The sequence below is a fragment of the Drosophila rhopaloa genome, unplaced genomic scaffold, assembly GCF_018152115.1.
Source record: "Drosophila rhopaloa isolate 14029-0021.01 unplaced genomic scaffold, ASM1815211v1 contig_163, whole genome shotgun sequence".
NCBI lineage: Eukaryota > Metazoa > Arthropoda > Insecta > Diptera > Drosophilidae > Drosophila > Drosophila rhopaloa.
Genome location: NW_025335043.1, coordinates 6239500 through 6250815, shown reverse-complemented (window position 1 = coordinate 6250815; position 11316 = coordinate 6239500). Strand labels below are relative to the sequence as shown.

At 35.5% G+C, this 11316-nt stretch overlaps 4 protein-coding genes across 6 annotated transcripts; 1 reads left to right on the top strand and 3 right to left on the bottom strand.

Moving 5' to 3' along the window:
• Positions 1–367: 367 nt before the first annotated feature.
• On the top strand, positions 368–2093 carry LOC108051420 (guanylate kinase). The gene has a single exon (XM_017133532.2). It carries the CDS (start codon positions 507–509, stop codon positions 1188–1190), a length of 684 nt encoding a protein of 227 aa, XP_016989021.1. The 5' UTR covers positions 368–506; the 3' UTR covers positions 1191–2093.
• LOC108051421 lies at positions 2065–2626 on the bottom strand. Its single transcript, XM_017133533.2, has 2 exons — positions 2367–2626; positions 2065–2286 (listed from the first exon to the last, which is right to left on the bottom strand). The coding sequence occupies exons 1-2, from the start codon at positions 2599–2601 to the stop codon at positions 2237–2239; spliced, it is 285 nt and encodes a 94-aa protein (XP_016989022.1). The 5' UTR covers positions 2602–2626; the 3' UTR covers positions 2065–2236.
• A 377-nt stretch (positions 2627–3003) lies between these two features.
• Positions 3004–4272, bottom strand: LOC108051382 (NADH dehydrogenase [ubiquinone] 1 alpha subcomplex subunit 5). The gene is made up of 3 exons (XM_017133473.2): positions 4164–4272; positions 3883–4044; positions 3004–3304 (listed from the first exon to the last, which is right to left on the bottom strand). Exons 1-3 carry the CDS (start codon positions 4182–4184, stop codon positions 3113–3115), a joined length of 375 nt encoding a protein of 124 aa, XP_016988962.1. The 5' UTR covers positions 4185–4272; the 3' UTR covers positions 3004–3112.
• A 408-nt stretch (positions 4273–4680) lies between these two features.
• On the bottom strand, positions 4681–7695 carry LOC108051375 (ninjurin-A). 3 transcript variants are annotated; one of them, XM_017133465.2, is made up of 4 exons: positions 7293–7695; positions 6051–6126; positions 5457–5797; positions 4682–5047 (listed from the first exon to the last, which is right to left on the bottom strand). In XM_017133465.2, the coding sequence occupies exons 1-4, from the start codon at positions 7368–7370 to the stop codon at positions 4862–4864; spliced, it is 681 nt and encodes a 226-aa protein (XP_016988954.1). In that variant the 5' UTR covers positions 7371–7695; the 3' UTR covers positions 4682–4861. The 3 variants fall into 3 exon arrangements, with proteins under 3 accessions (XP_016988955.1, XP_016988954.1, XP_016988953.1); XM_017133464.2 differs by having other exon boundaries at positions 4683–5047; positions 5457–5845; positions 7293–7691; XM_017133466.2 differs by lacking the exons at positions 6051–6126; positions 7293–7695 and adding an exon at positions 5907–6017 and having other exon boundaries at positions 4681–5047; positions 5457–5845.
• Between the last annotated feature and the right edge of the window lie 3621 nt (positions 7696–11316).

Below are 11316 nucleotides of genomic sequence, written 5' to 3'. Positions count from 1 at the left end.
AATTAGCAAAGCATGGAAAAAATTTAAAAATTAACATTCAAAAAAATTTAAGTTTCTTAAACTGCTTTTTGAAATTAACTTTTTGAATAATGATTTTAAAATACCCAGTGTTAGATTATTTTCATTAATATTGGTTTTCGTACACAATTGACTTACACAATTTTTTTTTTTTATGATCGTGTTAAAAATCATATTAATTAAATTCCAATGTTAATAGTTTTATATAATAATTATGTTTTGTGAATATTTGGTAGTAATTTTAAATTTGTTTTTAAATAAAATTGCGCCAATATTGAAATCAAGATTGCGCCAAGTTATCGCTTAAATGGCGCAATCGAAAAATATCGAAATTAGTCCATCGCTGGCCCACACAGACACCCGCACATACACACCTTCGCAATCGCACGCTTCTCTTAATTTAGCCAAATAAAAAAAGAACCAGCTTTTTTTGGGCCCCATTAGTTGTGTTGTTGGTTGCTGGTGCTATACGAATAAAAGGCCACGCGATGATAAGCTTTCTGTTCATTGTAAATCGCGCTCTCAGCAGCAGCACGCTGACCCTATCGAGCAAGAAGATGTCCGCCCCGGGACCACGCCCCCTCGTCCTCTGCGGCCCCTCGGGATCTGGGAAGAGTACGCTCCTGAAACGCCTGTTTGCCGAATTTCCCAACACCTTTGGCTTTAGTATATCCCATACCACGCGGAAACCACGGGAAGGTGAGGAGCATGGTGTGCACTACTACTTCGTGGAACGGCCCGATATGGAGGCGGCCATCGCCGGAGATGAGTTCATCGAGACGGCCGAGTTTTCGGGCAATCTCTATGGAACCAGCAAGGAGGCTGTGCGGGAAATCCAGGCTCAGGGCCGGGTCTGCATCCTGGACATCGAACAGAAGGGAGTGGAACAGATCCGCCAAACGGATCTCAATCCCATACTGATCTTTAATAATCCACCGAGTATCCAAGAACTGGAACGACGGCTGCGTCTACGTGGCTCCGAAACGGAGGAGTCGCTCAGGAAACGCCTAAATGCCGCCCAGGTGGAACTCGATTATGGTCTGACGCCAGGTAACTTCCACAAGATCATCAACAACGTGGACATCGAAGTGGCCTATGAGGAGTTCCGTAACTTTGTGGTCAAGGAACTTAAGGAGCAGGAGAACCAGGGAGTGCCCATCAGTCTGAATTAAGGCAAGGACTCTTTGAACCAGTGTGCAATGATATTAACCTCAGTAGGGTGGTGTATATAGTTTTCTTTATAGAAAAATTCGAGGGCAAGAAAAGTAATCCATGTTAAGCTTTTTTATTGGAAACCATAGGCCTTGTATCAAGTTTTAAATTTTAAACTAGAAGGAAAACCAGCTATTCTTTATGTGTTGTTAAGATTACAGTTTTTTACAAACTTTAAAATCATTTAGAATTATACTGTCAGTGAATTTAATTTTTTTATAAACTCACAGCCTTTACATTATTACCTTTTTATGCAAATTAAGATTAGATATATATAGGCATTTTATTTTTTTTAAGACAACATTATCTTGTTAAAATAATCCACTAAGGAATACCCTTTTCTAGTAAAACCAACTTTATTTAGATCAACCATTATTATTTTTTCTATATGCCTTTAATTGTGCCCCTTCAAGAGAAACATATTGATTCAAAGCAAAAACTGCTTATTTTATTCATAATTTCTGAAGGAAGGAAAACAATGTTAAGCGTTAGTTAAAGTAAAAACAGATCTAAAATGTTTTACCAAACGTAAACAGAAGAAGATTGATTGAAGACCGCCAAAGTTAACCCATTTACAGCTGCGAACTTGACCTATTGTTTCCAATGAAAACACGCCATAGATTACATTTCGTGCCGCCGATTCCAAAAACACCCACCCTAAAACCACGTTGACTAATGGCATTTATACTTAAGAAATGGCTTGTATTTATTATTCTCCTCCTGTCCACCTCACTGTTGTGCAAATTCATTGTTGTAGTTGTAAATTTAAGCTGAAAGTTGTTGCGCCGACTTCACGGTCAAGAAAACCGGGGAAGGCAATTAAAATGGAATCAATAAAGCAAACAGTATGCGGGTATATTGTATTTTCACGAAGGTTCTATATATTCTACAACATGGAGCTGCGAAGGTCAAAATGTTATCGGCAGTGGGATTATTTACACAGTATTGGTTTCCTCACGCAATCGCTCGATTTTCCCCTGTCTTCAGATGTCTGGAACTCCCGTCTTTATCTCTCGAACGTAATACGAACTCCCAGGCGAAAGTCCTGCTCTGAACCTTGGATTACGAGGGATACGCATTGGTCTTATAGTCATGATGGACATGCAAGCGTGCCTGGTATTTGGTGCTGCCCGTACCCGATTGCATTCCCTGGGTGCGATGCACCAGGCTGGCGGATCCGTCGATCTTCGTCCGACTGTCGGCACTGCTCCAGAGTCCTGCGATGGCCTCTAGTGCCAGTTCCGTCTCATCGTCCTTGTCATCGTGCTCCGCCGAAACCGTGAGATCGATCTGGCGTCGCTGGCGAGGAACCGATGCCACAAAACCACAGGAGATAGCGAGCAGCAGTAGGAGGAACTGAAGTGCACGCATGTTGAAAACAAACTGAGATCGTCAATGGATGTTAATCTCGGGGTGGAATTTTAAATGGGAGCTGGTTTTATGGGGTTGTTCCAGATTTCAGCTGTTTCATAAATGAAAATAATAGCAGTCCTCGCTTTGTGCTGGTTTGTAACAAAAATCCGGATATTTTTTGGTTTAATTTGTTTTAAAATTACTTTACTTACTTATTACTTAATCAAAGCATTTCTGTTTTCAACTCTAAAAAGAATTGTCCCATACATATTAGAGTCAACAGCTTATACCTTTTAAATTTTAACTATTTTTGTAGACATACTTAACTTATATAGGCTTTAAAACTAAATTAAAAAACTTTGTTAAAACGTCTACCGGAACACACCCATATACAGATCATCACAGATCGAAGCTCAAGAATTTTTGTTTGCTGATAATGCGGCCAGCTTATCAACGGCTTTATTGCTCTCTTTTCATTTCCATTCGCTGTAGAATAATTAGTACTATGTGTAAAGATTGAAGCTAAAGCCTAAACTTTGGGCTCGAGGATCTGTGCGGGCGGCCAGTCCCACTGCTTGGCAGGTGCGGTTTGGACCAACTTCTCCCAGGGCTTCCAGCCGAGCATTTTGCGGGCCAGCACCAACTCGTTCTCGGCCTGGACAATCAGCTCCTCCACCTGACCGCAGCCAACAGCCTTCTCCAGGGCAACGATGTCCTTGTTCTGGGGGAATTAATTTATATAAGTAAATGATTCTCTTTTCAGGTAAACTTGTTTCTTAGTTCAATGTTGTTCTGAATTTTAATAGATGCAATAGATGTCTACTTTCTGGTTGATTTAGGGATTAAAGTTATCTATATAAAAGGTCTATATCATATAAAAGGTCGCATTTTTGATTTAATTTTTACTGACAATCATTTAAATTAAAGAAAAATCATAGGGGAAAGTCCATGAAGCTTATAGGTACAAAACATTATTATTAGATAGAAACGAGACTTAATCGAAGACTGAATATCGGAATATCGAGATGACATTTAAAAAGGAATATTTAGAATTTATATTAAATCGAAATAATAATTATTAATATCTTATGCTTTGCAGAAACAACATTATAGCTAGAAATGTATCTTGTAACTCTTGATAACAAAAATTGATTTTAAGAAATATACCAATATCTTAAGGTAGTATAGGCATTTCAAAGTGACATTTTATATGATTTTTTTCTAGAATTTCTTCTCCAGATCAAGGCGATAAAAATATATCCTTTGTAAATAGGTTTCTCTAATCCAAAATAATCTTACTTGGGCCACAGCATCGGCGCGTTGTTTGACCAATTGCTCCGTGTATTTCCTGTAGCTGGCTTCCTCTGGCATCTTGGCCACCGCACGCAGGATCTTTCCATAAAGAGCACTCAGGGCATGGTGAGGATTGGAGGACACGGCGAGTCCGGTTAAACCTGTGGACTGCAGAAGGAATCGATGACATAACCATAACAATTGCAAGATCGGCACGAATCTCGGGGTTCGAAATATTTTCCCCTGGTTTGCATACTCGGGTTTATTCTTATTCTGCATTAACTTACCGCCTTAATAATCTTGGCCATGTTTGGAATAGTTTTTTAGCCGAAAATGCTTAATTTTCCGCACGATTTTTTGTAGTCAATGAAAAACAGCTGTTGTTTAGTGCTGTTAAATATTGAAGGTACTTCGCAGTGTTGCCTAATTTTGATTCGGCAACTATCGCACTTTATCGATAGTTTGGCGGTAAAAAAAAAATTCAAAAAGGTGAAATACGATTATGGGATTTAAAAAGGTTGGAATAATAAATTAAACATTTTGCCATAAACTAATTATTTTTCATAATTCCTTTAAATTTAAATATAAAATATTGATAGAAAAAAACAAATTCAGTATTAAGGTATATTTTTTTTTAAAATTATATTTCAGATATTTTATTACGGTTTAATAAACTTTTCCTTCGGGTTATCATTTTGTTTATAAAAAACATTTATTATTAATAAACAATTCGTTCACATTTTAAATACCTTTTCAATTTTAATTTTAATTTCCCTAAAATAAATAAACAAGGTTTTGATTTCTTTTCGAATAAGTCGTAAAATGCTCGTGGGATTTTATTTATTTATCACAATTGATTTTTTAAATATATAAAAATGAGGCGCTTTGTGAGTCTCAACAAGAACTGACCAGTGTAGCTGTGAGTTTAATCTAAGGATGTGATTGTGCTTACAACTCTACATTTTAATTAAAATATGTCCTTGAACTATGTTGTATTGACGGCTAAAGGGGCTCGTTCTGCTACGCCAAATGCCGATATAAGGACATTGACCACCGTAACAATAAAAATTCCGATGACTGTGTAATTATTGATTTTGTTCGCCCGGCAGATCTCTTGCTCATTCTTGATGTTATACCGGCCATTCCAAATAAGGCCCACGCCAACTGCGATCTTAAATGAGAAAGAGTTCATAAATAACAATAAATTTATGAATAATTATATACGAATATAACATAAAAAAAATTATGGATAATTATATAAATAACATTTAATACAGAAATACCATTTCTTTGTCGTGAATTTATTTATATGGTTTTTAAATTATTATAATAAAGGAATCTTATGATATTTAAGTAAATCAAAATTGTTTATTTTTAAAATTAAATGTCTAATTAAGGTTTGCAATTGAAACTGATAATGATTTTTTCAAAACATAAAAAATATATGTTTTTGCTATCAACAAAATTGTTCGTGATTTTTGGTCATTGATCAAAAGGCAAATAATAAAAATAAGCATGTTAAAAGCTAAAAATAGCGCCTTTTTAAAATAAATTCCTACACTTGTGTTCAAATGCTTTACCTGGAATATAATGCTGAGCGAGATGAATAGGAGACTGGGATAAAAGTAGGGATGCTGCGTGTTGGTTTCCAGCACATAACGCAACTGATTTGCATTGGCGGACAGTAATGCCAGATCCATCATTCCCTGTGCCAGGGTTTTCTTGTGCTGATAGGCATTCACATCGGGTATGGGTGTCTCCACTCCGTTGATGTTCACAAAACCGGGTCCATTATAGCCCGGAAAGGAGAAACTGGGTCGTCTTCCTCCATTGGGTACGAGCACATTGACTCCACCACCTCCGCCTTTGCCTCCTCCGCCGCCCAGAAGACCATCGTCCACGCCGGGATTGCCACTCCCATCTTCAACAAAGGGACGATCGTCGTTGTCATCGTCATCCGTTTCGGGCACTGTTAAAAATCACAGGAAACAATCAATTTAAATTGGTATCCCCTGGCTTAAGCTACTTACACATTAATGTGGTTTACAAAAATTGTTTATTGATTGCGGTTTAAAGCAGCATTAGTCACAAGATCGATTAACATATAGACAAGCACAGAAATTGGATTCTAGTATTTCACAGATAAACGAGTAAGTTGAAGTTGGGATACGAACCTGCTCTGGGAACTCGAACATTATTACGTGTCAGTCCGTCGATTGCATCGCCGTTGCTGTGATTGTTGATATTTTCCTGTAAAATTTCAATAAAACGATTCCGGAATATTAACGAGTTTGCTTCCAAAATGCATTGTTTAAAAATGCAAATTAAGTCTTGAAAACGGCACAGCTTCTGTTCTGACAGCAGTGATAAATATGCAAACTGAGATTAATGCAACTATATGTTAAGTGGGGACTATATTTGCCTATCTGTACATAAGTATATATGAAAACATGTACGACAGAATTTGCAAAAGCTTAAATTTAATGATAAGGTAGTTCGAGGACAAAAATTGCATGACCGATTGTAATAAAGCAAACAAATTATTCACCTAATAAGAAACTCCATTGTCTAGACTCACAAAGAAATTAAAATATAATATATATTATAAATCGCAAATTAGGAATTAATAAAAATTAAAAACAAAATTACAAGTCATTGTTTATCAATAGAAAAACAATTAATGATTTGAAGCATACAAATTCAATCATGCTTTTTAATTTTCGTTGACTTTAAATGGGAAATCACATGTTTCGAGCATGAAATAATTTTTTTGTATTGCAAGAAAAACCACAAGCTCAAAAAGATTTATTAAATATGCACTGTTGATCTATGAATCATAAAAATGGATCCCCCTGCTACTTTTTCCAAAAAAATGTATGCCAACTGGGGGGAAGTTTTTCTTCTCTTTACACAATAATTATCACCAAGTACTTTATTTTTTATTTCTATTTAATAGATTTATCAGAAAAGTAAACAAATAACTGGTTTTTTAAACATCCTGCATTTTATTGTTTATTGGGTTAAAGTTTATTATTTACATTCTCAATAATTAACTATATGACTATTAGTGCGTTGGAAATCCCAACTTTCAAAGAGGAAATAATATCTTTGATTTGCCATTGATTGTAATAAAAAATCTCAAATCCATAAAGACTTTTAAGGTGACCTATTTCTATTACTAACTCATGGGTTTTTTTCCATTCCTGCTGTTACTTTTCCCGAAAAAATGTAGATGCTAAATGGGAAGCTTCTCCACTGTTTATATACAAATTATCAAGCTTTGCGAAACTATACTTTTTTGTAGTAAGTAAATAGGCCTTTCGACATTCTATCAGCAAAGTAAACAAAGCACTGATTTCTCAACACATGTTTAGCCTTCCACCCCAAAGTTTAATGATTGTTAAGCTAATACTCACTTGATTTCTCGTCAAAGTTTTATCGTCTTCATTCGGCAGCTTATCCATTTCCAGCGTTATATGCTGTAGCTCACTCATTTTACAATTAATTTAATACAATTAAACGGCTTGGGGCAATTATAAATTATGAACTGCAGTGTGATCTTTTGGCGTCAAATGCTTAAAGAATTCCTTTGTTTGTTTGTGTCCGTTAATATAGTATATTTTTATCTAGATCTTTTCGGTCAAAAAAACTTTGTTGTTTATGTCTTATTTTTTCTTCGGCTTCTGTTAATACTCGTGCGCGTTTTGCGACCGCTCAGCACGCTATTTCTCGTCCAACTGACCAGAGATACAAATAAAATCGCGAATGTTGTCTCTGGTCCACTTGTTTGGCCGGTTGGTCGTCAGCGTTACGTTTCCCCAAACAATCGGCTATGGGGATTTCACGTTCTCAGCCTACAGAGTTACAAACAGTTTGTGTTGATGTAAGAAAAAGAATTTGTTAACACAACATTCTCCAAAGAGCTGATATACAGGAAAAAAAATTTAAGATAAAATGTTCTTTTGATAAAAAATACACTTGCTGGTTGAAAACTTGCGGTTTGTCAGATTGAGGTCAGTAAATAACAAAATATATATTTATGGTGCATTATGGTATTTAAATAAATTTATTTTGAGATTGCCTCCTTTTATTTTTATATGGAAAAAGGTTCCCTTTAAACACTGTACTTCAAATTTTGTTTTATAATTTTTAGCCATGAATTTTTTTAATATAAATAAAATAAAAATATATGTAGTTTATTATGTATTATTATAAATTTATGGTCGAAACCTGCCTTTTTTCTCAGTGTACATATAAATGTTTTTTAAAGCTTGCGCCTATCCCTCTCTTCTCTCTTCCAACTTTCTCTCTTTCTAATTTAATACACCCCTCTCTTTCTTTTGGTTAAATATTTCCGCAGTCTAGCACGCTAGTTCCTAGTTCGCATTAAAATGCATTCGACTAGAACTTAATTCTCATACGTCATTGCATTCAGCGCGATAACCCAGAGCACTAATATATAGACTATATGTCTAGTTTCGCTGCTTTTTTTTGCTACTGTTTGAAAAACGCGATTTCTTGGAAAATGCCCAAATGAGTTGGTCGGAAAATGTCGCAGGGTATATTTGTTTTTCCCCTGATTTTAATTAGTCATCGAGTGGCAGAGCGCAACTCACTGAGGACTTTCACAATTGAAGAACAATCAAGTTCTTTTTGGCCTTAGCGAACATAAAGAAATGGGAATTTTAAAACCGGTTGCTAAGAGATTGGTAGCATTAAACATACATATATACACACACAGCTATATTTTCAAGAGTTTACACTTTGGGCATCTTAATGGCTCGGGATGCTATTGGACCAAAACCCAATGGCTTTCAATATTTCATGAATTTATTTTTGGCATATGAGATTTTTGACTTTGGTTTACTTGTCATTTATTTCTGCAAAGCAGGCCGAAATATGAAAATGAGAAAATACAAAATATTATATTTATATTATTACAGAATATAATTTAGTTTATCACACCAATACAAATAATTACTAGATAAATTAAATATTAAATATATATTAAATAGTTATATAAAATCTAAATCCAAATGCATATATGATTGAATTCCTTTATTTTTATTTTTAGCTGTAAAGGAAATTAAAGTATTTTAATAATTGGGCAAGAATAATTTATGAAACATTAGATTGTTAACGTGTTGTCTTTATTTTAATGTAAAGTTTTTAAATATTGTTTTCAAATTATAACGTCTTTTCTGTTTCCACACTTTGTAACACTAATGCTCAAATTTGCGTTTTGTTCGTCGAATGTAAGTTTAAATTTCGAATGCAACCATGGAAGCGCGGTATTTTTTTCAAATTACTGGTTATTTAAAGTTATAAATTTTATTTTTCTAATTGCAACTTTTTTTTGTCGTTTGAGCAAAATAGTTTAATAGGTCCAACTCGGGTTATTCAAACTTCTATAATGGGCTTACATTTGTAAACGGTAAATTTGTTTGTAAAAACTTAATTTTTGTAAGCAAATAAGCATTAAAGTCCTCTTGTTAATAATTAAATAATTTATTTTGGGGTAAGGTTTCTTAATTCAAGACACAACTCTCCAAAAAGGTATGGTGAGCTTTAGCCTAGCCTCAAACCATATGTAGTGCACTTTTTAACACTAATTGATTTGCCCGCGCAAGAGGTGTGGTGAAAAACTGAACTTCAAAAGAGAATGAACGATTTTAATTAAAATACTGATTATAAATGCAAGCCGCAGTCGGACCGCAAAATCTCATTTTCTGTTGTCAAATGTCTTGCATTTGATATGCAGTGTTTGCATGTGTATTGAGCCAATTGAGACTTGCGAGGTAAATACAACTTTAGTTAATTAGTCGTTTCGGTTAATATGGTTATTGAATGTGCATGTACAGACATGGGCAACTATACATATCCTCGTACATGTGTATAATGCATGGCAATAATCTGGCAACTGTTATGTCATTGCATAAATTATGATTGTGGGCTTGGGCGTGGGTGTGGGTGGTGTACAGCCTTTAGGTATAGGGTGCGAGCATCAATTCCTTTGCCCCGAATCGATACAAATATGTAATCGGGAACAGTGCAGGTCAAATTACTGTCATTAGAAAACATAAAGTTATTATTTCACCTCTATAAAAATTGTCTAGTTTATCTATAGTTTTTATTTTGCAAAGAAAGGGTAACCCTTGACCCACAAAAATTACTTATAAATTTTTTTCTTGTAATATTTTTATTTAATAAGTTCAAAACGTAACTATAATTCAAAGCACAATCACTGATTGCACTTATTAAAATGTCTACTACCAAATAATACAATTGTCTTTGATCAGAAAAATGTTAACTTATTTAAAGTTCAAGTTTTTAATGAAGCGGAAGTATATCTGATAGCTAAAATCAATCAGTTGATTTTAATACAAATCCACATTTTATACAGTCGAACTATAACAAATGTTTAATCCGTAAAGATCGTCGACCTCAAATGATTCTATTAACATAAAATCTCAGGATGGTCTAATAAGAAAATTTTTAACTTTTCTAAACTCTTTATATTTTACGATTATTGTCATAGATCACTCAAGTTTGATATTTGTTAAATAGAGCCAAAAGTAATCTTATAAATAAGCCGAGCTTACATTAAGTATTTCTATATAAAAACTCCTTTTACAGAGCTCTAATCCTTTATTTTCCACTCCCAATATTCGCACCCCCAATGTAGTCGTATGTAAAAGGACAAACAATCATGTCCTACACTTGTTCCCCTGCTCCAGCATCCGTATGCATGCATAATCGGACTGGCCCAAAACCGAAATGGCGAGCACGTAAACGGAAACCCAACGACAATCGCACATTTCCCAATAATTATATTTCAATGCATCAGAATTTCAGCAGGACAGTTGTCTGGTTTCCGCAGGACAACAGCAAATGGAGAATAATAACAACACCAGCCGTGGAATCATCATCATCGTCATTGGTTTATCATCGTTGGCAGCAGCGGGAGCATCATAGTCATCGCCATTGATACAGTTATGAATGCCGGGGAGCATAACAAAGGCCCCTTGGTCAGTTCAACTCCACATCCACACCCACTGACTCCTGCCCCTCGAAAGTCCTTGCCCATCCTGCGGTAAGTGGGTGGTGGGGTGAAAGGGAGTGGCCTTTGTGGGCGGAACGCCGGTGTGGTGTGGTTGGTCATTATCTGTTTAACAGTTCCACATTTAACGATGAAACGTCCGCTGGCACTGCCATCTCGTCATGATATGGCCACATTTGAGTGGGCGGCTTTGAATGGCTCACATTCCTCCCACAACCCTTAATTCCCATACGCCAATCTCACTGCTAGGGATGGCAAAATGAGCTATAGTTTCAGTGGAATAGGGAAAGAGGTTTTGACCTAAAGGAATTTATTCAGGCAACTGGTTAAAAGTACGCCTATAGTTTTAATTGTTAAAGGAACAGCCAAACACTATAAAC